This window comes from Phocoena phocoena, chromosome 15 (assembly GCF_963924675.1).
Source record: "Phocoena phocoena chromosome 15, mPhoPho1.1, whole genome shotgun sequence".
NCBI lineage: Eukaryota > Metazoa > Chordata > Mammalia > Artiodactyla > Phocoenidae > Phocoena > Phocoena phocoena.
The window spans coordinates 36,975,507-37,002,679 of record NC_089233.1 but is presented as its reverse complement, the minus strand read 5'-3'; the positions used below and the strand labels follow the sequence as shown (position 1 = coordinate 37,002,679).

The 27,173-nt window shown below is 60.9% G+C and overlaps 4 protein-coding genes across 6 annotated transcripts in view; 2 read left to right on the top strand and 2 right to left on the bottom strand.

Annotated features, from left to right (window-relative positions):
- MAPK8IP3 (mitogen-activated protein kinase 8 interacting protein 3) overlaps positions 1-19,155 on the top strand; it is a 45,742-nt gene extending 26,587 nt beyond the window's left edge. For 2 of the 3 annotated variants that reach the window (XM_065893164.1, XM_065893163.1), the window contains 27 exons: positions 947-1,193; positions 1,761-1,863; positions 2,109-2,227; positions 8,132-8,143; positions 9,013-9,030; positions 10,314-10,371; positions 10,667-10,819; positions 11,772-11,853; positions 13,098-13,228; positions 13,653-13,709; positions 13,801-13,971; positions 14,507-14,633; positions 14,809-14,904; positions 14,992-15,150; positions 15,665-15,830; positions 16,090-16,272; positions 16,343-16,532; positions 16,642-16,761; positions 16,837-16,917; positions 17,005-17,072; positions 17,194-17,342; positions 17,728-17,899; positions 17,984-18,097; positions 18,289-18,327; positions 18,518-18,697; positions 18,809-18,958; positions 19,034-19,155. In XM_065893164.1, coding sequence (XP_065749236.1) covers positions 947-1,193; positions 1,761-1,863; positions 2,109-2,227; positions 8,132-8,143; positions 9,013-9,030; positions 10,314-10,371; positions 10,667-10,819; positions 11,772-11,853; positions 13,098-13,228; positions 13,653-13,709; positions 13,801-13,971; positions 14,507-14,633; positions 14,809-14,904; positions 14,992-15,150; positions 15,665-15,830; positions 16,090-16,272; positions 16,343-16,532; positions 16,642-16,761; positions 16,837-16,917; positions 17,005-17,072; positions 17,194-17,342; positions 17,728-17,899; positions 17,984-18,097; positions 18,289-18,327; positions 18,518-18,697; positions 18,809-18,958; positions 19,034-19,155 — 3,267 coding nt within the window. The remainder of the gene's footprint in view (positions 1-946; positions 1,194-1,760; positions 1,864-2,108; positions 2,228-8,131; positions 8,144-9,012; positions 9,031-10,313; positions 10,372-10,666; positions 10,820-11,771; positions 11,854-13,097; positions 13,229-13,652; positions 13,710-13,800; positions 13,972-14,506; positions 14,634-14,808; positions 14,905-14,991; positions 15,151-15,664; positions 15,831-16,089; positions 16,273-16,342; positions 16,533-16,641; positions 16,762-16,836; positions 16,918-17,004; positions 17,073-17,193; positions 17,343-17,727; positions 17,900-17,983; positions 18,098-18,288; positions 18,328-18,517; positions 18,698-18,808; positions 18,959-19,033) is intronic. The other variant, XM_065893165.1, reaches the window with a different exon arrangement.
- A 1,848-nt stretch (positions 19,156-21,003) lies between these two features.
- On the bottom strand, positions 21,004-21,932 carry NME3 (NME/NM23 nucleoside diphosphate kinase 3). The gene is made up of 5 exons (XM_065892108.1): positions 21,869-21,932; positions 21,660-21,790; positions 21,394-21,495; positions 21,217-21,329; positions 21,004-21,121 (listed from the first exon to the last, which is right to left on the bottom strand). Exons 1-5 carry the CDS (start codon positions 21,912-21,914, stop codon positions 21,004-21,006), a joined length of 510 nt encoding a protein of 169 aa, XP_065748180.1. The 5' UTR covers positions 21,915-21,932.
- Positions 21,933-22,582: 650 nt separating this feature from the next.
- Positions 22,583-23,529, bottom strand: MRPS34 (mitochondrial ribosomal protein S34). Its single transcript, XM_065893166.1, has 3 exons — positions 23,194-23,529; positions 23,002-23,044; positions 22,583-22,913 (listed from the first exon to the last, which is right to left on the bottom strand). The coding sequence occupies exons 1-3, from the start codon at positions 23,512-23,514 to the stop codon at positions 22,621-22,623; spliced, it is 657 nt and encodes a 218-aa protein (XP_065749238.1). The 5' UTR covers positions 23,515-23,529; the 3' UTR covers positions 22,583-22,620.
- On the top strand, positions 23,513-26,717 carry EME2 (essential meiotic structure-specific endonuclease subunit 2). The gene is given in 11 exon segments (XM_065893235.1): positions 23,513-23,590; positions 23,703-23,874; positions 24,074-24,210; positions 24,622-24,714; positions 25,416-25,488; positions 25,491-25,506; positions 25,684-25,777; positions 25,963-26,078; positions 26,273-26,336; positions 26,338-26,463; positions 26,550-26,717. Coding segments are annotated over 11 exon segments (1,137 nt in total).
- Positions 26,718-27,173: the final 456 nt, after the last annotated feature.

The window sequence follows — 27,173 nt, the reverse complement described above, 5'->3', positions numbered from 1 at the left end:
CCCACGGCACCTGCTCAGGGATGAGTCGGGGGTGAGTCTGGGGTTACCGATGTTAGTTCGTAGAAGAGCGGAGGCTATTTTTATTGAGGTTCCCTGATGGTTTCACCAGGAAAGACGGTAGAAGAGGAATGTTTGTTTGCTGTCCACCTTTATTCAAACAATGTGTTCTCTCTCCAGGGAGATTCTTAAGGTCAACAGTTGATTGCAGTTTTTACTAATCTGGTCTTTTTTCACTCTCGGAACATTTGGGGGACGTCCCATTCTGTGGAATTTGCATTTGCGTAGGTGTTGAAGGCAAACTTTGGTTTGGTTGGGCCGTGGAGATTAAGCGAGACCCATCCCCTGGTGTCTCTTTGTTGGGGAGGCCACCACTGGCAGAACTGGGGAGGTGCCCACTTGTCACAGCCCCTGACTGTGGCCAGGGCGGGAGGCAGGAGGCAGGAACCAGAGGGACCAGCCCTCGAGGGCCTCGCAGTGGAGCAGTAACTTGATCAGAAGGCATGCCGGCCTCCCCGGCCTCCTTCCCAGCCGGGGAGCTTCTGCCCTGACCTGGGCTGGGGCTTAGCTCTGCCCACCCACTGGCTGCAAGGGGCTACCGGCCACATCCACATAGCTTCGTGTCTAGCCCCATACTGGAAAGCGTGCAAGCCAAAAGCCCGGCCCAAGCCATTTAAATAAGGTGTAGCCGCCTCTGGAAAGCCAGAGGCTGGATGAGTCAAGTGAAGAGGCTGGGAGGAATCAGCCCAGCAGGAGAGAAGTGGCCTCCTGTCACTTCCATTCTGGCATGGAGTGCTGTTTTACTGCGGCCGAGTAGCAAAGACCCCAAGCAAGGGGGCCTCGTGGTGGTGGCCGAGGCCCTGCCGGCCCTGCATGGTCCACACCTCGTGGCCTCCCCGGGGGACCCGACCCGCACCACGAGCTTCCCTCTTCCTGTGTTTGGCCCCAGTGTCCGCAGGATGAGATGTCCGAGTCAGGCCAGTCCTCAGCGGCGGCCACACCCAGCACCACGGGCACCAAGTCCAACACGCCCACGTCCTCTGTGCCCTCGGCTGCGGTCACACCCCTCAGCGAGGGCCTGCAACCTCTGGGCGACTACAGCGGCAGCTCCAAGAACAACAAGAGAGCGCGAGAGAAGCGCAACAGCCGCAACATGGAGGTGCAGGTCACACAGGAGATGCGCAACGTCAGCATAGGTACTGGCCGCCCCGCCTGCCCAGCGCCCCACCCTCACCAGCACCACGCATGTCTCCTCCCAGTTCGCAGGGCTGGTCGCTCCTGAGGCCTCTCCTTGGCTGCCCTGTCCTCAAGTGGTCATGCCTCTGTATGTGTGTCCTGACTGACCCCTGCTTTTTATAAGGACACAGTCAGATGAGACCAGGGCCCACCCTTTGGCCTCATTTTACCTTCATCACCTCTTTAAAAACCCATCTGCAATACAGTCACATTCTGAGGAACTGGGGTCCAGGGCTTCAGCCTGTGAATTTGGGGGACACAACTCAGCCTGACAGTAGACCACTGTCATCCAGCAGACACAGTCTAATCAAAGAAAAGGGAAGGAAAAAATGGCCTGTTCAGGTGGGATCACAGTTCTGGGGGACAGGCCCCATCCAGCCACCAGCTCGAGAAGAACCCCCACCATGACCATCCCTGCCTGTGGTGGCCTAGCGTGGGGTCTCCGGACAAGGGGCCCCAGGGCAGCCATGAGTAGTACAGGGAACTGCTGGTCACCCCCTGACCCTGGGCTCCACTGTTTCCCCCAGGCATGGGCAGCAGTGACGAGTGGTCTGATGTTCAGGACATTATCGACTCCACCCCAGAGCTGGACATGGGCCGGGAGCCCCGCCTGGACCGCACGGGCAGCAGGTGCTCACTGGGCCCAAAGCCAGTCCCGAATGGCTCAGCACTCACCCTGGGAGTTGGTGCCCCTGGTAGAGGTGCCTCGCAGCCCCTCGAGGTGGGAGAACTGCCCAGGACACTGACCCGCCACCCGCCACACCTGCACTTGTGCCAGCGGTGTTGGCATCGAGTGGCCCCTCAGAGGTGTCCCCGTGTGCGGTCCAGTGGTGCTGCCCACTCACTCCACCTTCCTCGGCTGCGTGTCCCCACAGCCCAACCCAGGGGATCGTGAACAAGGCTTTTGGCATCAACACTGACTCCCTGTACCACGAGCTGTCGACTGCGGGGTCCGAGGTCATCGGGGATGTGGACGAAGGGGCCGACCTGCTAGGTAAAAACAACCATCCCCGGGACCCTGTTGTGGTTGGGTTTGTGATGAAAGCAAAGTCTCTGTGAGCCAGGAAGTTCTTTTTACAAACTGTGAATATTGAGATGTATTCGCTTACCGTAACTCGCCTCTTAAAGTGTGCCGCTCTGTGGGGTTTGGGGTGCTCACGGATTCCAGCAACTGTCTATAGACCATCTTGTCAGCCCAAGAAGAAACCCATTCCCAGTGGCCCTCAGCCCAGCCCTGCTCCAAGCCCCTCCCCTGGGCAGCCCACTTTCTAGGAACGTTTTGGGAGGGTGGTGGTTGCCAGCTCCTCCAGTCCACGAGGAGCATGCCCAGACAGTGTCAGTGCCCTCCGGGATCCCTGCGAGGCTATGTCTGAGACGGGTGCAGAGACAGCCTGCCTGATGCAGACTTGCTCCTGGTCCTCCCTCCCTGCCCGAGCCAGGCCCCGTGTGCCAGCGTCTGCCTGTACCTGAGGGCAGCCTGCATGGCTCTGAGGCCAGGCTGTGGCCCTCAGGGCAGTGGAGGGAAGTCACGCTGTCTCTCAGTGGGGTTCAAGCTCCCCTGGCCCAGATGTGTGTCCGGAGCCCCAGCCTGGAGAAGCGGCCTTGTCCCTGAAGCCCTCTCTCCTGCTCAGCAGCCAGCAAGGTGGGCGTCAAGGCCGTGGTTCTGTTCTGTCCCCTCCCCACACCCCAAGGAAGGGTCCTCTTGTTTCTCCTTGGGGAGGGGCAGTAGCTGCCTCCACTGGATACGTGGCAAGCAGGGTGGTAGTGATTCCACTAAGAGAATCCGGGAAGGCTGCCTTCTGACGTTTGATCCATGTTTTATCATCTGCTGCCTGAGGAGGCGGAGCTGTCTGGCATCTGAGGGTTTCTGTTGCCAGCCTCTCTGCTGCTCTCACTTCCCCCTGATAGACGCACCAGCAGGGACTCGGGGCATCTCTGGACCGGTTCCCCGGGTAGACAGCGCCGCCCGGCCGGCCTGCCAGCTGCACACACCACCAGGCCTGACCTGCAAAGGAAGGGGGCCCAGCTGGCGTTTTTAGCTGGAACAGCCTCGCTTTCTTTGCAGTGGGCCTGCATCCTATTAGTTCTCATAAGTTGTCTTACTCAGGGTGGGGAGACCTCCAGGCAGCAGCATCATCTGGGGTGTTTAGCACGCCTTGTGCCTGGAACAGTTTTTTCAGCCAGAATTTAAATTTTTCAGCCAGAATTTTCAGCCAGAGATATAGGTACACAACTGTATATATCAAATTGTGGTAAAACCATAATGTAAAACTTATCAGTTTTTAGGTGTACATTTCAGTAAAGTACATTCATACTCAATGGTGAAAGACTGAAAGTGTCCCCTCTAAGATTAGGAACAAGACAAAGATGCCCGCTTTTGGCAGTATATATTTTTAATGGAATTTTTCTCACAAGCATTGTAAAAATATATATTTAAAAATACACAAAAGCTGTTAGTATTCAGAAAAAGTCTACTCATTAGGGACAGTCACTTTTAGTATTTTGACATCCTTCTCTTCTTTACATATTTCAGATACTACCATATAAATTCAATTTTTAGGCATTTTTTTATTTTTAGAAAAAGGATACATGCTGATAATAATATTAAAGTAATATCAGACATTGCCAAGAAGGAAGTAAAAACCAGAGGAGCCCCCAAGCCGTGATGAGTGACACCCTCCCAGGCGCCAGGGCCCCAGCATGCGCACCTGGGACGTGGGGTGGCAGCTTTTGTCTGGCCTTTTCTTCATGGCTGATGTTAATGTTTCCCTGAACCACTAAGATTCCTCTGCACGTTTTAACTTCCTTATCTTTGTGTGACTGTGAATTGCCTAATCAATTCTAATTTTTGCTGTTTGAATACCACTGTCATAGCTACCTGCGGGCGTAGATCTTTCTAGATGTGGGAACCCCCTGGACAGGTGTGGACTCGTGGGGATGGGCTATAGGCTGCTCCCCTGCATGTGCTCACACCAGCAGGGCCGGGCGTGGCCAGGAGGAGGCACCTGGGATCCAGGCTGTGATGGGTGGTCACTGGAAGGAGTGCCTTTCTGCCCGGGCAACCTTGGAGCCACGCCGGGCCTGGGGGGCAGCCTCCTGCACTGGAGAGCTTACACAGCAGGGCACCACACTTTCTTGAGCTTTTGAGAACCTGATAAAAAGGTAAAAGGCATCTCCCTAGGAAGACATACAGACATAGGATGTTTTGCATTTCCATGTCAGGGTCGGAGGCCCAGCTTCGCATTCCCGCTCCTGGTGCGGAGCTCTGGAGGAGGTCTGAGGGGCGAAGCAGGGCCCCTGCACCTCGTACCTTTCTTCAGTCTCGTCATGTGACAAGATTCCAACACTCATCACGGGCCTTACGAGAAGAGCGACACCAATGTTTTATATACCCAGCCACCGTTAATGCCTCACACTGCTAGTGTCTCCATTTCACAGATGAAGAAACTGAGGTCACAGAGGCTGAGGTGAAGTGGCAGAGCCAGGACTTGAACTCAGGTCCCACCCAGGGTGGCAGCTCTGCCTCCAACCACCGCTGTGCTTTTTTTTAACAGCCTTATTGAGATGGAATTTCCACACCATACAATCCACCCACTTTAAGTGTACACCTCAGTGACTTTTAGCACGTTCGGATTTGTGCAGTCATCACCACATAGCTTTAGAACATTTTACACCGCCCCTCAAATGAAACCTGTACCCACTAGCAGTCGCTCCCCGCCACCACCCTGGCACTGCTGCTCTACTTCCTGTCTCTGCAGACTTGCCTGTTCTGGACATTTCACGTCAGTGACCTTTTCCATCTGGCTGCCTTCATTTAGCATCATGCCTTTAAGGTTCGTCCACGTTGGAGTGTGTCAGAGTTTCATTCCTTTTTATGGCTGAATAATGTTTCAGTGTGGATAGACCACATTTCATGTATCCATTCAGCCGCTGATGGACATTTGGGTCATTTCACTTTTGGCTGTTGTGACTGATGCTTCTGCTACACTTTTGATGCCTCGCATGGTTCTATGAGATCACCGGAGCTCACTGGCCTTCTCACTACCTGGTGGCACTGGGTGGCCTGCCAGTCAGTCCATCCCATCGGCCACGTTTCCTGCCTTGCCCTGTGGCCCCAGGCTGCAGAGCTGTCCCCTCCCCTGCAGCACCCACAGGTGCAGTGCTGATGGTGTGCGTGCTCACTCCATGTGACTGCCCCCCACCCATCCTGGCACCCCCGGGGCTGGCAGATGCTCTAGCATGTGGCCACATCCTGTGGTTCAGACAGCACCGTTCCGGACGCCAGAGTCTCCATAAAGAGTGATGGGAGGGAAAAGCAGAGAACTAGAAACCGCACACCAGTGAGTTTTACCTGGAGCCACATTGACTGAGTCAGTAGATAGAGGTGCAGTCTGTTGCAGCAGGGTTCCTGAGAGGGAAATGATGTCTGATGCATCTCCTGAGGTCAGTTCCCTCAAGCAGGAGTGCCTGACGTGAGAAGCTCTAACCAGTGCATCTGATGGGTCTGTGCTGAGGGGCTGGAGTGAGAATCGTCTTACCTGGTGGTGAGTGCCCAGGCACTTGCGCTGCAATGCTTGGCGGGCAGGGGCCCTCTCAGGCACCACTTAGTTCTGGTTGGAATGAGACCCCACTCTTGGGAGTGATGGGCCTTTGGGTGCCTCTCTGGAGCCTTCATCACGAGCACAGGCAAGGCAGGCAGCCCTGAGATGTTGAGGAGAGCCGCGAGCTCCTGTGATCTGTGGACAGAGCCCTGGAGTGAGGGTTCCGCCCTTTGTCCAGCAGGGTGGAGGGATGAGCTGGGGTCTGCTCGAGTCCCCAGAGTCTGGCTCAGCTGGAGGAAGTGTCAGTGACAGGAGGCCTGGTTCCCCATCACCAGTTCCTGAAGACATTCAGATGATGGATTATTCAATATGTGTACTGGATTCGTTGACTAGCCACTTGGAAAAAAATGAGGTCTAATTCAACCTCACTCCGAACACAAAAATAATTTCTAGGTGGATTAAAGATCTAAACATAAAAATACAAGGATAACAGAACTGGAAGAGAGTATTGGAGAGTATTTTCATAATCTGGGCTTCTCTTCATTGCCAAAACCAAAGAATATATATGTATGTGTGTGTGTGTGTGTGTATATATATGTACGTATGTGTATGTATGTATATGTATTTATGGTCTTCACCATTAACATTAAAAGAAGTGAAGTACAATAGGAAGCTTCCCTAGGGGTGCAGTGGTTAAGAATCTGCCTGCCAATGCAGGGGACACAGGTTCGAGCCCTAGTCTGGTAAGATCCCACATGCCACGGAGCAACTAAGCCCGTGCGCCACAACTACTGAGCCTGTGCTCTAGAGCCCGCGAGCCACAATTACTGAGCCCACATGCCGTGACTACTGAAGCCCTTGCGCCTAGAGCCTGTGCTCCACAATAAGGGAAGCCACCGCAACGAGAAGTCTGCACACCGCAACAGAGAGTTGCCCCCGCTCGCCGCAACTAGAGATAGCCTGTGTGCAGCAATGAAGACCCAATGCAGGCAAAAATTAATTAAAAAAAATTTTTTTAAATATGAAATGAGTAGAGGATAAAGCAGGACATTCACAGAAGAGACCCACAAACCTGAAAAGATGTTCAACTTCAAGAATAACACAGAAATGAATAGCGAGAGAGTATACAGCTAAACTCTTTTTCCTCAAACGATTGACAAAAATGAAGCGGGTACTGTCCACCCCGCTGATGGGAGGTGGCCGGTAGAGGCCAGCTGGCAGGGTACCGCCAGGCTGGACCTGGAGGGAGCGGGACCACCACTCCTCAAATAGGGCCAAGGCACCCACAGGAGCCCGTGCGCGTGTCCTGGTGCCCACACACAACCGTGCAGGCCCGAAATACCTGTCAAAGGAGCTGATGCCCTAGGAAACGATGGGACGTCTCCATATGGAAATACATCGAAGCTTTCAAGGTGATCGTGGATCCTTCATGTGGAAGGGGTCCTGGGATACCGTGTGAGGTGCAACGGAGGAAGTTGCCCAAGAGGATGGAGAGTGGTGGTCACGATTTTGTTTTTTAGAAACTGATGTCTGCCTAGAAAGATGTCTGAGAAGGAGAATATCAAGCGTGAACAGCAGCTGCCTGGGAAGTAGAGATGAGAGGGGACACATCCACTTCTGAACCGCCTATCAAAATGATAAATCCACTTTATCATTTGAATTCCTTCCACAGATTCTGTAGTTTGTCATTTAAGTCAGGCGACTTTTTATACCAATTCTGCGTGAAATGAACCAAATAGAATAGCATCATTTCCTCAAGTCTTCAGCTGGGTGGCAGAGAGCAGTTTGGCACAAGTGCCCCCCCCACCCCTCACATCCTGACTCAGTGATTCCCTCCCTGCACAGTAGGGCCCTTGTCTTCTGGTTGCCCTTGACCTAAGGTCTTGCCCTTCCCCTAAGACCTGGGCTGGCCAGGGCCCCACCCCCACCCCCCACCGAGGCCAGGTCCTTGTCCGTGGCTCACTCACTCTGGGGGCGCCTGTGAGGCTGGATGCCCAGCACCCACCACACCACACCCACACACACGTTAGCTTTACAGGGGTCTGGCCCTCCTGATGGTGGTGGGAGTACAGGGGCAAGCAGGCTTTAGATCTGCACGCCTGCCCCAGGGCCCCCAGGACTGAGGAGCGTGATGTTCTGACCTCCCCTTTCCTTCAGGGTTCCTGCCTTGGATGCATTTGGCACCCGCAGACCTGGGGTCGTCTGCTCGTACGCTTTTGGGCCCTTCAACGTGGAAATGGCTGATCATTGTCGCTTTTTCTTTAATAAGAGTTTCTTAATTTTGTTGGTTTCAGTCACCAATTAACCTTTGTCACTTCCTTCCCCGTCTCTCTGTGCTTCGCTGGACACGGCCCCAGGGGAGTTCTCAGGTGTGTATCTCTGCTGTCTGTTTGCGGACCCTCTTCCCCATGGTGGCGTCCAGGTGGAGGGGGTGGCACCCTGGGACACCCCACTGCTGCTGCCCAGTCACCGCCAGCTGTGCAGCCTGTCCCCTCCCAATCCTGGTCCAGGCCACTAAGGCACACGTGCTTTTGCTCACCAGCCTACTGCTGCTCGGAAGCTTTTGGTTTGCTCCACCAGCCCACTGACAGTGACCTTGACAATTGAGGAAGAGCTGCTGTGCCCTTGACCCCTGTCTCTCTCTGTAGGCCATTTCTTAAGGTCCTACAGAGCCGATAGAGGCGGAGGCTAGTTAACTGGACACAGAGTACAGACTCAGTGCTGTGGCATCTCCCCTCTGTTGGGTACACCCTCGAAGTCAGGGGTCCTCTCCCCACGGGGCACATGGGCCAAGCTCCTGCTTTCCTGCTTTTAGCAGAGGCTCTGAGGTCCTGCCCATCCCCGTGCTACTTCCCCACTATGTTCAAGGGCACCCGGGGCCTAGTCACAGCTCTCCCTCATTTGCAGAGACCTCTGTCCTTAGCCCCCACCCCCCACCCCGCCACCCCACCACCCCACCAACCCAGGATTTTAGTGTAAAATGTCAGTTGTGTTGCCCTGACCCTCCACCTCACCACCCAAGGTAAACTTTCTGGAAGGAGTAGCTGGCCCCATCCCGTCTCCCGCCCCTCCTGTCCCACTCCTGTGTCCACCCCTAACCCAGCGAGAAATAGCCCTGAAGTCCCCCCGCCTGCTTATCACACGGGCTTAACGCGCTTCTTTTCTCTCCCCTCCTCTCTCCCTCTCCTTCCTCCCGCCCTGGTCGCCCATCTCCCTGGGACTGGGACGGCGCCCATAGTGCGCGATGATTTTTTTGGTAAGGCCGAGGCCCTGTTTCAGTATGTGTTTCCCTGCTTCTGGCTTCCTCTGCCTCCCTGACACCTTCTCATTCTTCATGAGCCATTTGCTTTGTTGAGCCCGGTGGGGCAGCCGTGGGGGCAGTGGTATCCGTGGCTTCAGGGGTGGGGGTGGGGCCTCCAGCAGGCATGGTGAGCAGGTACCTGACTCCCTCAGAGCAGACCCTTGACAGGCTGAGGAGGGGACCCCAGCCTCTCTCAGCCCCCCTCCCCATTAGTTCAGGAAGGCCTGAGCCCAGTGCCTGCTGCATCCCATCTGAAGGGCAGGCAGGCCACGTTTGAGGCGAGGAGGTGAGAATAGAAACAGCCGGCAGAACCCTAAGCTGACCACACTGTGTGTGTGGGTCATCTCGTCTCATAGTTGTGTTAAGGCCGTGGAGGAGGGAAGTGAACAAGAGGAACAGACCTTGGGCTTCGAGGCAGTCCTGAAGGATTAGATGTGGTGCTTTGGGGGTTTTGTGACACGCCTGCAGAGACCTCAGTCTGCGGGGCCCACTTTGGGGTCTGGCCATCCCCTCTGGGCACCAGCCCCCGGAGTGCTGTCCTCACCTCCACTCCCACCTTCTGGCTCCTGAAGGCCTGCTCCCAGCCTGGTGGAGGGCTGCACCTGCCATGGACCATCCCATCTCCTTGGCCAGTGCTCTCTGTCCCCATCACCACAGCTCCAACCTCCATTCTCCGAGGGGGCAGCTCTGAAAAGGGTCTGCTTCATGATGGCCTGGAAGTCACAGGGCTGGGGGAAGGCAGTGATACTGGGCCAGGGGTGGGCATTGATTGAAGAGGTTGCACAGAGGCCATAAGGGTACCGTCCAGGCCCTGCTGGTACCCGGACTTCATGTTGGTAGAGAGCTGTGAGAGCCCATCACTGAGTTCCAGAATGTAAGCCCAGGGCTGCTGCATCCATCGGGGCAGAGGAGACCTGCTCATTGCCCTCCAGAGGCCAGTCTGAGACCCCCACGGGGCTCACACGCAGCAGGTCCTTTCCTGACTGCGTTGCTTGGCGGAGAGCCTGCCTCAAGACCGGCAGAGGCCTCTCTTAGGGTCGCCCGGCCTCCCCAGGCAGGCGTCTTCCTGCAGATCGGGCCTCTGTTCCTTATCCCTTCACATCAGCCCTCCCGGCGGGGGGCCATCCTTCCAGGGGTGGGCCGCCCCCCGGCAGGACGTCTGTTATTCTGAGGCAGGTGTGAGCATCAGGGTCTGGCTTCACCAGGCACACGTAATAACTCCGTACCTTTTGTTTCAGGAATGGGCAAGGAAGTGGGGAATCTGCTGCTGGAGAACTCACAGCTTCTAGAAACCAAGTAAGGATGTTCTTCCTCAGCACCACAGTTGCTGAGACAGCCCCCAACCAGGACCAGGGGCTCCTGTAACAACTGCGTCGGCCCAGCCTCAGGGCAGTCCCCAGGGAGGACCTGGACCCACTGGACTGAGCTCACCCCTCCTGGGAAGAGGATGGGGTGGTCACCTCCTCTCACCACTTTCAAGACCAGGATGTGTCTGCTCAGATACACCAGGGTGGGCAGACCCCTTTGAAACCCCATCACTTAATGTACACACCGGGTCACAAGGAGCTCCCCTCTTTCTGCCTTTTCAAAGAAACGCTCTGAACGTGGTGAAGAACGACCTCATCGCCAAGGTGGACCAGCTCTCGGGGGAGCAGGAGGTGCTGAAGGGGGACTTGGAAGCCGCCAGGCAGGCCAAACTCAGACTGGAGAACCGCATCAAGGACCTGGAGGAGGAGCTGAGGAGGTGAGCGGGGCTCCTTGAGGGGCGGGGCTCCCACGGAGGCTGGGCCACCAGGCGTGGAGAGCGGGGTCAGGCCCTGCCCAGGCCCCTCCGGTCCTCTCCGCACCTCTCCGCAATTCCCTGGCACCTGCTCTCTAGCTAAGCACACCCCCTGAGGTCATTCCTTCCCAAAGTGGCTCACTTTGCTTGCTCACTGCTCAGCCTCCTGCTCAACCCTGAGCTACATCTCATATTCAACCCCATCCAGACCCAACTACTGTGTTGGCAACCCACCCCTCCCCTCTGGTCTCCACCATCCTCGGGGGAATAATCCCACACGAGGGACAGTGTCCTGTCTTGGGTGTCCTTTTTCTGGCGGCTGAGCGGGGCCTTCCCACTCCTCACACTATTACATTCGTTCAGGAGGAGGGAAGGGAGGATAATGGCCTCTGGCCACCGCAGGTCCCCCGCACTCCCCTCTGCTCCCCAGCCCTCAGTCAGCCGAGGTTGGGTCACAGAGCCTTGCTGGGAAGCTCTGGGGTGTCCTCCCCAGCACTCTGCACGTCCCTGTGGCCTTTCTCTTCCAGCCTGATCCTCACCCCATTCTCCCAAAGTGGTGCCTTTGGCTCCAGACAGGAAAGGGGAGGTGTTAGGGGCAGGCCCTAGGCAGGTGGCACCTGTGCCAGGTTTGTGGGACTGGGAGCCAGGTCTCCTCTGGCCCTGCCTGAAGCCAGCACTGCCCTTGCGTTCCCGTTAGCAATTGACCTCCTGAATTGGAGGTCCTGTTCCTTGGCTGGGCTTCAGGGCACATGTGGGCAGGGGTGTGGAGCCACCCGTCCCCAAGGCACTGGCAGGAATGCTCAGGGCCTAGAACCTGAGGGGAGAGCGCTGAGTGCAGCTGAGAGGTGGGGCACATCCTCTGGGCCAGTGCCCAGTGGGGCCCTCACCCTGCCCTGCTTCCTTCCTCATCCTGTAGAGTGAAGTCAGAGGCCATCATTGCCCACCGTGAACCCAAAGAAGAGGTGGAGGATGTAAGCAGCTATCTCTGTACAGAATTGGTATATTCCACTATTAACATGTGGGCATGGGGGGTGGGCAGTGTGGGCGGTCTTCCCGGGGATGTGCTAGTTCTTCTGGGTCTCTGGCTCCTCCTCACCCCTCCTGTGTGATGACTGCACCCAGCAGCAGCCCCACCACCCCACTGCCCCGGTGACTTCGTACTGTCAGAACCAGCCCCCTCTCTGCGGGATGCCCCCTTACCTAGGTCCTAGCAGATGTGGATTGCACTGTCACAAGTGGGGTCTCCCTGCTTACCGGCCCAACTGCTGCCCCCCAGACAGAACAGGTTGAGTACCTGAGGCCCTCAGATGCCTCATCTGTCCTCACAAACCCCCGGAGATGCATGGAATGTTCTGAGGAAAGCCCTAGGAGTGGCTGTAGGGAAGGGTTTGTAGGGGTGTTTGGCCTTCCCAGATCCTCTCCAGAATAGGGGCCCCAGCCCAGCGACCTGGCCGCCTTCCTTACAGATAGAGCAGGCATGGGTCTTTTAAGCCAAGGTGAAGTTTGGATGCCGACCTCACCACTCATCCACTGTTATTTTGGGGGTTGTGGGATGCACGTAACAGGATGCCGATCCCATAGCAGTCACTTGGGAAACTGTAGCTGTTCACCTTGCTCATCCTGCGCAGCCCTTCACCTCCAAATACTATAGGAAAGAAACAAAGCCGCAGGTGTATTAGGCAGCTGCGGCTCCTCAAGGCCCTCCCACTCGGGCATGGAGGGCACCCGATTGGTGCCTTGACCTCCTGGTGGGGGGCCTGGGGCTGCCGATGCTCCTGTGAACTCCGAGTGCCGGTGGTGGGGGCACGAGGGGAGGGCAGCCCAGGGCAGGGCTGCGTAAGGAGACAGTCCTGCCAGGGACAGCAGATCCCATGCAGATCCGCCGGTACAAGTGTCCAGCTCCGAGGCAGTGACCAGGGTCCTGCTCGCCAGACCTTCCCCAGAACCTTTCTTCCTGCTATGCCACCGTGGGCCAGTCCCACCTGTTAGCATTGACCGGTGGCATTTGGGATTGCCAGGGTGTCTGGGAGCTTGTAGGAAAACACTGTGTGTGTGTTGTACCCCTCGAGTGTGTCACGTGACATTCTGGAAAGAAGGGGGGCCCTTTCGGGGTGGTGGCTCCTGTTCCTGTGCCCACCCCTCCCCACCGCGTTTGCCTGAAGCTCTGTGGGAAAGCGCCCTTGGGTGCGCCCACTCCCGGAGGCGGCCCCTTGCTGGCTGAGCAGCGGCACTCTCCCCGCAGGACAAAATCCCCATGGCGCAGCGCCGCCGCTTCACGCGTGTGGAGATGGCCCGCGTGCTCATGGAGCGCAACCAGTACAAGGAGCGGCTGATGGAGCTGCAGGAGGCCGTGCGGTGGACCGAGATGATCAGGTGGGCCTCCCGGCTCTTGTGGGCTCCAGAAGACATGCTCCCATCTCCATCTGTGAGCTGTGGTCGCTCTAGGAGGTCCTGGGGATGGGATTGAGGCTGACCACCCCTACACCTCCCTCTCTTCCGGGAGAATTAAGGGTGTCGGGTCATCCCTGGTAGAAGCCTGCAGGGGGCCAGCAGAACTGGGCCTCTGGTGCAGCCCTGGCCAGTGGATGTACCTGGTTTGTTGGGGCCAGTGCACCGGGGTCTCTCTAGGAAGTTACGGGTGACTCGCCTGGGACCCCCTCTTGTCTGATGCTCCAGTCCGTGTGTCCATGGGGAGGGTCCCAAGCAAGGGAGGCAAGAGGGGCCCGGTGAGAGGGGGGCTTGGTTGGACTGGGTGGGCATGGCTGAGTGGGGCCTCTCCCCCTGCCATCCCCTGTAGAGCATCCCGAGAGCATCCATCTGTCCAGGAGAAGAAGAAGTCCACCATCTGGCAATTGTGAGTTGGGGGCACTGGGAGGGCACTGGCAGTGGCTGCTGGGGAGGTCTCCCCTCAGGCCACCCCTCACCCCCTATGCTTCGGCTGGCAGCTTCAGCCGCCTCTTCAGCTCCTCCTCAAGCCCCCCTCCGGCCAAGCGGTCCTACCCCTCCGTGAACATCCATTACAAGTCACCCACCACGGCCGGCTTCAGTCAGCGCCGCAGCCACGCCATGTGCCAGATCTCCGCCGGCAGCCGGCCCCTGGAGTTCTTCCCAGATGAGTGAGTTTCCCAGGCCTGCCCTGCCCTTCCCCGCTGGCCTGCACAGGGGGAGTCCCTGTGTCCCAGGGCCCCTCCCCTCCAGGCTCTGAAGCAGGACCGGTTTCCACCTTGCTGCTCTGGCGGCTGTGCTCAGGGGATGGGGTCCGTAGTGGGAAGGACACTGACCAGGCATCAGGGGTCACGACCTCTCCGTGCACACCGTGTTTACCCTTCCACCCCCAGTGGGAGCATTGGATGTCCCTCAGCAGAGGCTGTGCTCCCCCACAGTCCCTCCGCTTAGTCCCAGAGGCCTGCGCCTCGCTCCTCGGGTGACCCCTAGCAGGCAGCCCGCAGCCATTTCAGGTGCCACCAGGGCTGTGGGTCCCTGCCAGCTGGCCCAGGGCAACGGCTGGATGTGGCCTCCAAGCCTAGAGCTGGGGAGAGCCCCCTGCCGTCAGATGGGCACCCGGCAGGGGCGGTCCAGGTCCAGCAGGGAGAGCTCCGGGGCGGCAGGCGTGCTCCCTGCAGATGCAGTAACCTGCCCTTCCTCTGCCAGCGACTGCACATCCTCTGCAAGGCGGGAGCAGAAGCGTGAGCAGTACCGCCAGGTGCGCGAGCACGTGCGCAATGACGACGGGCGGCTGCAGGCCTGTGGCTGGAGCCTACCAGCCAAGTACAAGCAGGTGCTGGGCGCAGGGCAGCATGGGGGGCGCCGCAGGCAGGGAGACCCTGGGGAGCCCCGTACGCGCCCAGGGCCCCAAGTCCAAAACCCGGAGGACCGGGTAGTGGACTGCAGCCCCACACATGTGAGCCGGCCAGGCCTGGCGCCCACAGCGCCCCTCTGCCTTGTTCCTGCAGCTGAGTCCCAACGGGGGCCAGGAGGACACCCGCATGAAGAACGTGCCCGTCCCCGTGTACTGCCGCCCTCTGGTGGAGAAGGACCCGACCATGAAGGTGAGCCCTGCGGAAAGCGCGAGGCTGGGAGAGGTCCCGCTGCCCCAGAAGCCCATGAGGCTGGACCTCATGGCCCTGTCCTCCCAGCTGTGGTGTGCCGCGGGCGTCAACCTGAGCGGCTGGAAACTGAGTGACGATGACCCCGGGAATGGAGTCAAGCCTGTGCCAGGCCGCGACCCTCTGACCTGCGACCGGGAAGTAGAAGGAGAGACCAAGAGCAACCACGCGTCCCCCGAGAAGAAGAAGGTCAGAGTGGCAGGCAGGGCCAGGGCCATCTTCTGCTTCTGCCATCCCGATGGCTCTGCTATGACTAGTCTGGATGGGAGTGACAGAAACGGAGGACAGCTGGGGACAGTGGCGGGAGACTGGGGTGGCCCGGCCCCCCGCCGGTAGGTGGGGCAGCAAGGAGGAGTGGAGGCTCAGGGCAGCCAGGCTGGAGCAGGTCTGTGCCTGCCCAGGAGCCGTGTGAGGGGCTTAGTGCCTGGAGGCTTCACTTTCTGTCCCGGCTCGATGTGGGGGCCAGTGACTTAATCACCGGGAGCTCAGCCTTCCTCTGAGGAAGGGAAGCCATGAGTGCCACGACCTAGGCACAAGGTGCAGTTCAGAGTTCTCACCGTCCTGGCGACAAGGGAGGACATTCAGGTCCCCTAAGGCCACGGGTAAGGCTAGATCCTGAGAGTCCAAGATCCCCCACTCGCCCCCCATTGCTGCTACAGTAGTGAGCACTCAGGCACCAGCCCGTCCCTGTGCTCGGAAACAGGCAAAGGAGCTCCCCGAGGCGGACGCCACCTCCAGCCGCGTGTGGATCCTCACCAGCACCCTGACCACCAGCAAAGTGGTGATCATCGATGCCAACCAGCCGGGCACCGTCGTGGACCAGTTCACCGTGTGCAATGCCCACGTCCTATGCATCTCCAGCATCCCTGGTGAGTGCTGGGCCCCTGCTGCTGGCCGGGAGTCAATGCGGAGCGTCCAGGGAGGAGCTGTCTGAGCCTTCTGCTCAGTCCTGTTAATGATGCAGGAGGAGACCCCTGTATGACGCTCACCCGGTGACAAGGAGATGGGGTGGCATCACAAACAGCCCCTCCCTTCCCCCTGCACCCTCACCGGGACTGGAGCTCTGGGTAGGGTCCTGTCATGGGGGCTTCTCAGCACGGGGTGACGGGGCTGTGACTCTCCCTCCAGCGGCCAGCGATGGTGACTACCCTCCGGGGGAGATCTTCCTGGACAGCGACGTGAACCCTGAGGACTCTAGTGCAGACGGCGTGCTGGCCGGCATCACCCTGGTGGGCTGTGCCACCCGCTGCAACGTGCCGCGCAGCAACTGCTCCTCCCGTGGGGACACCCCAGTGCTGGACAAGGGCCAGGGTGAGTCCTGGGCCTGAGCCCGGGCGGCCGTCTTCTCTCACCCAGCCAAGCTCACCCCTCCCTTCCACAGGGGAGGTGGCTGCTGTCGCCAATGGGAAGGTCAACCCATCTCAGTCCACGGAGGAGGCCACGGAGGCCATGGAGGTGCCAGACTCTGGGCCCAGTGAGGCAGAGGCAGCTGCGGTGCGGCCTGGGCCCCTCACAGAGCACGTCTTCACCGACCCGGCCCCTGCCCCACCCACCAGCACCCAGCCTGACAGGTGGGCTCTCTCAGGATGGGGCAGCAGGGGAGGAGGGGAGCGGGGACTGGCAGAGGTGGGCAGGGACGGGCTTCCATGGGCTGCCCTGGAGCCGCCATCCTCCCTGCAGTGAGAACGGGCTGGAGACGGACGTGAGCGGTGTGCAGCCTGAGCCGGAGCCCAGTGGGGACACCGCGGGGGCCAGCAGCAGTGCTGCACCCACCATGTGGCTGGGAGCCCAGAACGGCTGGTAGGCTGGGCCTTGGGGGCCGGGATGGAGAGGGTCCCCTGGGCGAGCCCCCACCCACCGTGCCTCCTCCCGCAGGCTCTACGTGCACTCGGCTGTGGCCAACTGGAAGAAGTGTCTGCACTCCATCAAGCTGAAGGACTCCGTGCTGAGCCTGGTGTGCGTAACCCCCGCCGGGGGCCAGGGTCGGGTTGGGAGGGCCGAGGGCAGCCGGCCTGAGCCTGGCTCACCACCTTCCCATTGCAGGCACGTAAAAGGGCGAGTGCTGGTGGCTCTGGCCGATGGGACCCTGGCCATCTTCCACCGAGGTGAAGGTGAGGCCTGGCACGGTGGGTGGGGGAGCAGCATCTGACGTCCAGGCAGGGCGTGAACCACCCGCACCGTGAGCAGAGGTGGCCTGGCCAGGCCTGAGCAGGGGTCGCGGGCTCTCTACAGACAGCCAGTGGGACCTGAGCAACTATCACCTGATGGACCTGGGCCACCCACACCACTCCATCCGCTGCATGGCCGTCGTGTATGACCGCGTCTGGTGCGGCTACAAGAACAAGGTGCATGTCATCCAGCCCAAGACGATGCAGATTGAGGCAAGTGCAGGCTGGGGCTTCCACACACCTTCTAATGGACTCTGGTGGGGGCTTCGTGGGGTCAAAGGAAATGCACTTAGGGAAGTGACTGGTTCATCCAAGGTCACGGGCCAACAAAGGGCAGCTGGGCTGTGAATGCCTGTCTTTCTGGAGCCCACCTGCTGCTTCTCTCTGAAACAAGCAGATGGGTGTCTGAATGGGCTCCCCCGCACCTCCCTCAGGCACTGCTGTGGGGTGGGGCTGGGGTGCTGGGGCTCCTCCTAGGAGCCAGGACCCAAGGGAGCAAAGAGGCCCTAGAAAGGTGCCCATGAGCTGCTTCAGGGACTCTTGGCCATGGCAGCTTCAGGGCCCCCCACCCCATTGACGGGCTGCCCTGACCCCACAGAAGTCGTTCGACGCCCACCCACGGCGGGAGAGCCAGGTACGGCAACTGGCGTGGATTGGTGACGGGGTGTGGGTGTCCATCCGCCTGGACTCCACGCTGCGGCTCTACCACGCCCACACCCACCAGCACCTGCAGGACGTGGATATTGAGCCCTACGTCAGCAAGATGCTGGGTGAGGGGCCACCCCAGCCGGGCATGTGGGGGCAGGGAGGGTCCCCCGAGCCCTCCCCGCTGACCCGCCTCCCCCCACCCCCAGGGACAGGCAAGCTGGGCTTCTCCTTCGTGCGCATCACAGCCCTGCTCATCGCAGGCAACCGCCTCTGGGTGGGCACCGGCAACGGAGTTGTCATCTCCATCCCGCTGACTGAGAGTGAGTGACCCACAGACATCTGTAGAGATGGCCTGGCTGCCACTCACAGGCGCATGTCAGGGTCCCAGGGGCAGGTGCGCTCTGCCAGGACAGAGGAGGACGCGGGCTGCCCTAGCCGCAGCCCTCCTCAGCCAGTCCCTCCTGTGACTTCTTTCCTCTCTCTTCCATGCTCCGCCCCTCACCTCCCCCAGCTGTGGTCCTGCACCGAGGCCAGCTCCTGGGGCTCCGAGGTAAGTCCAGAGCGCCTGCCTCCTGCTCTCAGAAGGAAGCCCCCCACTGTGGACACACTGGGGGCTGAGGCTGCCCTTGCCCCTCGGACTGGCTCTGGCACCAGGCAGGCCCCACCCTCTGCCCTCGGCTGCTGGAAAACTGGTCCTCCCAGTCAGCAGGTTCAGCCCCTCCGGGACCCTCTCTCTCCAGCCAACAAGTCGTCCCCCACATCTGGGGAGGGGGCCCGCCCAGGAGGCATCATCCACGTGTACGGAGACGACAGCAGTGACAAATCAGCCAGCAGCTTCATCCCTTACTGCTCCATGGCCCAGGCTCAGCTCTGCTTCCACGGGCACCGTGACGCTGTCAAATTCTTTGTCTCCGTGCCAGGTGAGGGGCCGGGCCCCACTCCCCGCAGGGCTGCAGCCGCGGCCTCCCTTCAGGAGCCTGTTGGGGGGGCGTTCTGGCTGCCCCGCTGAGGTCCCTGTGCCCCGATGACAGGGAACGTGTTGGCCACTCTGAACGGCAGCGTGCTCGACAGCCCCTCCGAGAGCCCCGGGCCCACTGCCCCCACCGCAGACACCGAGGCCCAGAAGCTGAAGAACGTGCTGGTGCTTAGTGGCGGGGAGGGCTACATTGACTTCCGCATCGGTAAGTGGGTGCTGCTGGGGCCCCAGGTGTCCCCGGACAGGGGTGGCCCCTTCATGGCAGCTGTGCTCTCTCCAGGTGACGGAGAAGACGATGAGCCCGAGGAGGGTGCAGGGGACGTGAGCCAAGTGAAGCCCCTGCTGTCCAAGGCCGAGCGCAGCCACATCATTGTGTGGCAGGTGTCCTACACCCCCGAGTGAGGCTGCGGCCTGCCGCCACCCCGCCCCGCCTGATGCCATCTGCCACATGTACATACAGCCCCGCCCACCTGCCCACCACCCACCCAGGGGGCAGCCTGCCCGCAGGCAGCCAGGTGCCCGTCCACCCCACTTCTAGCCTCTCAACCTGCAGCTTTCACCTTCGGTCCGGGCCTCCCCATGAGCTGGCAGAGAGCATAGGGTCTGGCTGGGAGCGAGTAGTGGGGTGGCATCCTGACCAGGGAGGGGCAGAGCCTCTCGGGACACCCTCTCCCCAGCAGCTCCTGGCTGGCACCCAGCCCAAAGCCCTCCAGGCCCGAGGGCACTTCAGGGCCAGAGCGAGGCAGAACCCCAGGGTGGGTCGGGCCAGGGAAGCCCCTACAGGTGGCTCCGAGCTCCACCCTGGGCTCCCCACTCCAGTCACTCATTCCCAGGATCTCTCCAGGGAGTCAAGCAGGGACTTCACCGCGCTAAGTCTTCCCACCCTGAGTCCACTTGCCTTTGGCTGCTGCCCATGGGAGTGGGGATCCAACCCACAGGGAGTTGGCCCAGTTGCTAGCCTTCCCTGGGCTCCCCCTCCCCCATCCCTACCACCCTGGGAACTGGCATGAAAGCATGTAACCAGGCTCCCTGGGGCAGCTGCCTGAGAAGACAGACACACACCCTCATCCCGCTCAAGCCCCATGATCGTCCTGTGTGGCGGGCTCTCACTGGCCCTCACTGACCTGTGTCCTCCCCGACCTTGCTAACTCTCCGTGGGTGAACACCCACCTTGTAGGAGCAGGCCCCTTGAGTCCCACCCCTCCCGGAAGCCCCTAGGGTGGAATTTCTCAGGCTGCCAGGGCAGGCCCAAGCCTCAGGAAGAAGGGGAGGCCCCTGGTCTCTCCCGGGGTCAGTCCTTGGATGTAGGCTCAGCCTCAGGGTGATGGGGAAAGGTGTGCTCCAGGGCCTGCCTCCTGTGCAGTCTCCAAGGAGCCCAGCTCCCAAGACACGCTACTAAGTGCCTAGGGATAAGCGGTGTGGCCTGCTCCCTTGAGGGCATCTGATGATAGGCCACCGAGCAGAGGCCCAAGGGTTAAGGACAGGAGCTGCCTCCAGCCGGCTCTTGGCGATGGCGCGTGTCTGCTTTGAGGGGCACCGCCCTGGACTGCCAACTCCCCCACCTGCCCAGGCCTTATTCCTGTTCCTCGAGGCACCGATCAGGGCAGCCCCAGGCACTGCTGCCCACCCACCTCCCACCAGAGAAGCACAGATCTTGGGCAGCCATCCCACGAGCCCAGCTGGCCACCGCTGCAGCCACCAGGAGCTGCAGGCTTCTCCCCACCACCCTGTCACTCTCCACTGTGATGTACGTCAAGTCCCTTGTCTGTCCTCACAGGGCCTGAAGTGACTCGGGGGTTAGCTGGGTGGGTGCAACTGGGTGACACGATTCTCCTCAGGCTTTGGCCCTGCAAGTGAACCTACATATCTGCTCTGTAAGTAATAAATGTCTTAACATCATGCTTCTGTGTCCCTGAGCCCAAACCAACTCGAGCACAAAAGTTTTCCTCAATTTATTATAAAAAGAAGTACTGGGACAAGCAAAGTACTACGGTGGCACCCTGCCGCATTCCAGACGTGCTGTAAACAGGCGCAGGCCGGGCTGGGCCTCCTGAGAACCTCAGCCGGACAGGAAGGCCTGTAGCAACCAGAGCTCCGCAGGCGTGCACCAGTTGCCCTCCTGTGCCCCCTGCCACAGGAAGGGTAGTCTGAGCTCCTAGGGGTTGGGTCCACACGTGTGCACACCTCCGGGGCCTGGAGGATGCGGAATCACCCACAGCCCACTGCAGACGGGCACATCTGCCCGACCGGCTACTCGTACAGCCAGTGCCCGGCGCTGTCCTCCCAGCACAGAAGCTCGTCTGCGCGGAACCAGAGCGCTATCTCGCGGCGGGCGCTCTCCACCGAGTCGCTGCCGTGAATCACGTTCCTGTGCAGGAGAGGCGCGGGTGAGCACAGGCCCGGAGCAGAGCTCGGGCAGAGAGCCCCGCGCAGCCCGGTTCGGGGAGTTGGAACCGGCCTTACTTGCCGACCTCGATGCAGAAATCGCCACGGATGGTACCGGGCGTGGCGTCGGCCGGGTTCGTGGCCCCGATGAGCGCCCGCGAAGCGCGCACAACGTCCAGACCCTGCCACACCTGCAGACGGGGCCCGGGGTCAGCACGGGGTCAGCGCGCCTCCCTCCCGCCAGCCAGCACTCACCATGGCCACCACCGGCCCGGAGCCCATGTACTTGACCAGGCGCCCGTAGAAAGGGCGCTCACGCAGCTCGGCGTAGTGCTGGCGCAGCAGCTCCTCCGAGGCCTGGGGAGGGAGGGGGGAAGGGACGCGTGCTCCTGGGACCCCCATCCCCCACGCGCGGGGACCCCGTCTCCCCCTGCACCCCACCCCGCCGCGCTCCCCACGCCCGGGGACCTCTCCCCAACACCCCCGTCCCGCTCCCCACGCCTGGGGACCCCGGCCCTCACCAGCACCAGCTTCAGCGCCACCAGCTTGAAGCCCTTCCTCTCGAAGCGCCGAACGATCTCGCCCACGAGCCGCCGCTGCACGCCGTCAGGCTTCACGGCCAGGAAGGTGCGCTCGTGCACGCCGGTGTACGCTGTGGGAACCGCCGGCGTAGGGGCGCATCAGACCCGGCCGCACCCCCTACCCGCCCCGCCCGGCCCGCGCCGCTCACCCGCCGGGAAGAGGTTGGCAAAGATGGTCAGCACCAGGCAGATCATGATGGCGGCAACGGGGCTCGGGCGGCTCGAGGGCCGGGGCGGGGGAGACGCGCGGGCCGGGGCGGGGCCTGTGCTTAAAGTCGCCTGGTCGCCGGGCGCCGCCACCTCGGCGGACGCGGAGAGGGGGTGCCTGTCGTTCACGCCGACGCCGGGACCTCTGCGGCCGCGCCTGTGACTCCCGAATCCCCTCGGGTCTCCCCACCACCGGGCGCCTGCGCGGAACTCCTCTCACCACCCGGCCGTAAGCAGCAGTGTCAGCCTGCTCCTCCCCCACAGCCCTGCCAACAGCCCGCTTTGGTACCCCAAACTCAAAGAAGTCACAACCCAGGGCTGCTTCATGTGCCTTTATTCGCGTTCAGTTTCTACCTGGGTCCCGGCAGAGGCAACAGGTCATAGAGAGGGAAGCCAGCGTGGAAGTGACAGGAGCCAGCAGCGGGGCTCCAAACCTGCGGGCCCTGCTGCTTCCGGCTTTCCCCCAGCAGCCACCTCCTAAGAGGCCCCCTCAGTCAGATCTGCGTGTTGGGGCAGCAGGGACAGAGGAAAGACACAAGGTGCAAGGTCTGACCCCACCCTTTTCCAAGAAAATGTAGAACCTCAACAAGTCACGGGGAGGTAGGATCCAAGCTCCCAGGGAGCTGATTCAGGTGTAACCGAAAATGGTGGCCACTGCCTTGCACCCCTGCGGCAGCCTGCCCGCTCTGGCATTTTAGACTGCAGTGCCCTTGGTCTTTCTCTTCGACTCCTGGTTCTCAGGATAGTCCCAGGGATCAATGCGTATCCTCTTCAGATTGAGCATGGGCTCCTCCGTGCTGGTGTCTCCATTTCTCTGTCGCTCTGCTAGAATCATTGCGCGGAGGAGCGGCGGGTAGGGCACAGTGCGCAGAGTGTCCTCCGGCGCCGGCGTGAAAGCGGTGAAGGCCTCCTCCTCGTGCTTGGGCACCAGCCGCCAGTCGTGGTACATGACCTGTTCTATCTCCCGAGCCTCACTCTCCGTCTTTCCTGGGGAAAGAAGAACGAGGCTTCTTGCACACACGTTGACGGAACAATCTGTTGCCGGCAGCCTCCCCACCGGGTTTGGACGCCTTACCTTTGAAGGTCAGGACGCCCCAAGCCTTCCCGTGGTCCAAGTTCTGCAAAGCAAGTGGGGAGGAGATCAGCTCAGAAAGCTCGCTTGCCCAGGGATCGGGCGACAGGATATCCCGTCCCACAAAGTCGCGCGCAGGGGAGACAGTGGTGCCCCGCGGTGCCGGGAGCTGAGGGGTGGGCACCGTGCACGCACCTGCGCCGTGTAGTCGGGCCGGACCCGCGTGAGGCGCCAGTAGCACGGCTCGTCGTGCTGCCACAGCCAGGACTTGCGCGTGACAAGGCGGCCCAGGCCGAAGAGCGGGAGGCGGCCAAGCAACTGTAGGAGGCGGCTCTCGCGGCGCACATCGGCCCAGGCTCGCGCGGGCAGCTTGCGGCCCGACTGCGGCCGCGTCAGCGTCTCGTAGTCCAGGGCGTAGCGCTCCGAATCGCGCGGCCGCTCCCGCTGCTCGCGCAGGGCCCGCACGCGGCGGGCCAGCTCGGCGATCAGCCGCGGCCGCACCTTCTTCCGCGCCATGGCCGGGCAGCCTCCGCGCTCCGGCCGGAAGATGCCACCGCGCGCCGCGGGGCGCGCCCGACGCCGGAAGCGGCGGGTGTCCCCCGCAAATGCGTCCGGGCGCTGCCGGAAGGGGAGAAGAGGCCGGGCGGGCCGTGGCGAGGGCTGGGTCTGGGAGGGCTGGGGGCTCGCGCCGGGGCCGGGGATAGCTGCAGCCCCCGACCTGGGAGATGTCGGACTCGGACATCGAGGGCCCCGCGGGCGAGGAGGCCGCCGCCAGGGTTCGAGACCCGGCGGAAGAGCGCAGGGCGGCGGCCGAGGTGCTGCGGCGGCTGCGGCCCGAGCAAGCCGTGCGGCGCCTGGCTGTGCTCGTGGACCCAGGTGCGGGCGGGCGCGGGCAGCGGCCCGGGATGGGGAGCTCGGCCTTGAGGAGCTTGTTTATCTGCGCTCTGGGAGCCGGACGGGAATCAGTTGTTGGTAACACGCTGTGCAGGCTGTGGGGCTGCTGTCCCCACCCAAGTAGTGTCCTGTCGTGGGGGAAAGAAGGAGTGACAGCTGACTGTCCCTTTGCTCCATCCAGCCATTCTGGAAGATGCCGGTGCCGACATCCTGATGGAGGCTCTGGACGCCCTGAGCTGTGAGTACCGCGTGGAGCCCGAACGCCCTGCATGGAGCCTCAGGTGGAGCAGAGTGAAGCCAGACCCTTGCTCCCTCAGTGTGAGTGTCCTGGGTTTACGGAATGCAGCCCTGGGTTGGGTGTTTTATGTGACAAAGCTCTTTTGAGAGGCAGCTGCAGCAATTGTGCACGTTTTACATACCAGTAAACTGAGAACGGGGAACGCTGAGTGAGTGATGCACAGGCCACTTTTGGTAAGTTGCGGGCTGGGAGCCAGAGCCTGAACGCAGCTGCTGCTGATTGATGCTCCATCCCATCCAGGCTGTGGCCACAGGTGTTGTTGCCTGGCAGACCTGCGCTGCTTTTAGTCTCAGTAGAAGGTGGGATGCTGGGTTTCTGTAGAGCAGTCCGGGAAGAACCTGCGCAAGCCTCAGGACTCCTGGGGTGCCCAGGCCATGGCCCGGGGTGCACGAGGCCATGGGTGGGCAACAGTGCCGTGTATGTTCCCACAGGTGCCTCCTGAGGTGTGGGCTGCGGATGAGCAGGACTGGCTGCTGCTGCTGGAGCCTGAGGAGTTTCTGCAGGGCGTTGTCCAGCTGACCCAGGTGCGGGAGGGAGGGAGGAAGGAGTAATCCCTGACCACAGATCGTGAGGGGCTGGGTTCCCTATTTTGGATGTTGTGGGTGAGATGGGGGAAGCCAGCCGGGCTCTTGGCCTGGGAGCAGGTGGGAGCCACGGCTGCTTCTTGAGGGTAGAAGCCAGGATAAGGAGGGTTCTCTTGAGAACTGGGTCAGAAGTCAGGTGGTAAACTGCTGAGAGGGGGCCTGGGGACTAGGGCTGCAGGCTGGCTGTGCAGTCCACCTTGTGACACCCAACCGCTCAGCTGCCGCCTGGCAGGAGAAATAGGGATTGCTCAGCTGATGTTTGCACCACAGTGTCATTAGGTTAGACCCTCTGCCAGGTCCCAGAGTTCAAGGTTCTCCGTTTATCAAGCACCTGTGTATGTCAAGCAAATGCCAGGCTGGGGTGCAGAGGTGGACCAGGAATGGGGAGGAGGTTGAGTCCAACTCTTCTAGGAGCCTGGACTGTGCCCGGGTTCTTTCATAGATCTTCTTGATCATGTGGAAGGCACAGAGCTGGTTTTCTAAAGAGAGCTGGTTGGACAGAGGAGTCCACCCCTGTTTCCTCCCAGCACCGCGGGGTTGTTCTTGGGCTCACTCCCCTGCTTCCTGCAAACTGGTGGTGGCCGGTGGGCCCCGCCTGACGCAGCCCCCGAGGAACAGGTATGGTAAACCTTGGTTTGCAGACATGTGGCCCAACCTGTTCTGTGCCCTGGATCAGTCCTGAGAGCCCTGCCTGCCTCCACCTGGCTGTCATTGGGCTGATGTTTACCTGTGGTACCGGTCACCCTAACACCCTTAGCCAGCCTGCCTGGGATGGGAGAGTTCGGGCAACAGGCAGGGGTGGCCCTGGGGGCTGGTGTCACAGCTAACCCTCTCTCTTGGGCGGGCTCTGGGGGCAGGAGGAGAACTCATGGAGGGTAGGGAGCCAGAGGGATGGTCACCTCTGCATAGGTCTTACCAGTCCAGTACCCAGGAGACATGGCAGCCAGAGCGTCTAGTGGTGGCTCGTGCCTAGGTAGCAGTTGGCTGGCCCGAGGTGGAGGAGGTGAGGACAGTTGGGTTGGGCCAGATGGTTGGCATGGGCTCTGGCCCTTGGGCTGCTCTCCGAGACCCAGCAGGGGCTGGTTTGGCACGGGGGGGGGGGGGGCGGGGGCACGTGGGGTTGGCCTCAGCTGGGTGTCCCCCATGGGAACCCTCTGACCCACACCCACAGGCTCATCTCCTTCTCAGGCCCTGGTGCTTCTGCAGCTCTGGGCAAACGTGGATGTGCTGTTGGTGGCCTCCTGGCAGGAGCTGAGTCAGCATGTGTGTGCCTTCACCAAGGTCCTCACCCAGCGTCCCTTCAAGTGTGTGACCCTCACCCTGCTGGGGGCTGCAGCGGGAGGGATGGGAGTGCCGGGCGGGGTGGCAGTGCTGGGTGGGGTGGCGCCTCTCTGGCCTGTAGAGCAGAGGGGGCTGCGGGTTTTGTTGAGCTGGGGGCGGGGCGCTCAGTAGAGGTGATGAAGAATCTAGGCACTTCCCTGCATCCTCCCCTTCCCAGGCAGTCCCGGGAGTCTGGGGCCTTTTCCTTCTGCACCACTGCGCTCTGGGCAGCAGCCGAGAAGAGTGGCAAGAGATGGCACAGGCCTGCAGGGGGCCTGGTGGCAGCAGATCAGGCAGTTCAACTGTGTCAGCCCGGCTGTGGCCAATGCTGTTGTTGCTGCCTTCCATTCCCCCTGCCTTCTGCAACAGGTGGGCCCCCGCCCTCCAACCAGACTCCCAGATATGGAGGCCAGGTCCCCCGAGGCCTGCCCCGCCCATCCCCATGCCCACCCTAGGTGTGTGTGGCCTGTGGCATGGAGCAGGGGCGCCTAGCCCTCCTGGCTGACCTCCCTGTGAGGATGGGCAAGGGTGTGCGGCCCCATAGGTTGGGACCTGACCTCTCCCGCTGCATCTGCCTCTTCCTGATGACCATCCCTGACCTCCCGCTGGACCTGGGCTCCTGACCACGCCTGTGGTACCCGACGGGCCCTTCTCCCACCTACAGGCAGGACTGAATGCAGCCCGCCCAGGGAACAGACTAGAAACCACGAGCGGTGGTGTGCGGGAGCAAGACACCCAGTATGACCTGCATCGGGGCTCTCAGGCAGGTCTGACCCCAAGATGGGGGCGCAGGAGGGGCAGCAGAGAAAGTTCTTGCGTAACTGGGATGGGCAGAAGAGGAAATTCTTTCTCTCCAGGAGATGCCAAGCCAGCTGGAAGGTCTGGAGAAGATGTGGGCAGGGCTCATATGCCCTGGGCCCTGTACACACTGGCAGAGGGGCTGCTAGCCAGCTACGACAGGCAGGAAGGACTGGGCAGCCTCAGGGCCCCACAGGGCAAATGCCGGTCACCTGGAGGCTGCGGGGGAGGCAGGCCCCTTCAGAAAGGAGAAGTATTAAGACAAGGTCTTGAGGGAGAAA

Bases quoted from the DNA above. Each gene is read 5' to 3' on its own strand.
- MRPS34 (XM_065893166.1), bottom strand. From the start codon at position 23,514: ATGGCGCGGAAGAAGGTGCGGCCGCGGCTGATCGCCGAGCTGGCCCGC. The intron at 23,045-23,193 runs GTGCGTGCACGG...CTTGCTTTGCAG, and splicing joins GGCCCGACTACACGGCGCAG to AACTTGGACCACGGGAAGGC. The intron at 22,914-23,001 runs GTAAGGCGTCCA...TTCTTTCCCCAG, and splicing joins GGGCGTCCTGACCTTCAAAG to GAAAGACGGAGAGTGAGGCT.
- NME3 (XM_065892108.1), bottom strand. From the start codon at position 21,914: ATGATCTGCCTGGTGCTGACCATCTTTGCCAACCTCTTCCCGGCGG. The intron at 21,496-21,659 runs GTGAGGGCCGGG...CTCCCTCCCCAG, and splicing joins TGGCGCTGAAGCTGGTGCTG to GCCTCGGAGGAGCTGCTGCG. The intron at 21,330-21,393 runs GTGAGTGCTGGC...CCCCGTCTGCAG, and splicing joins CCGGGCCGGTGGTGGCCATG to GTGTGGCAGGGTCTGGACGT.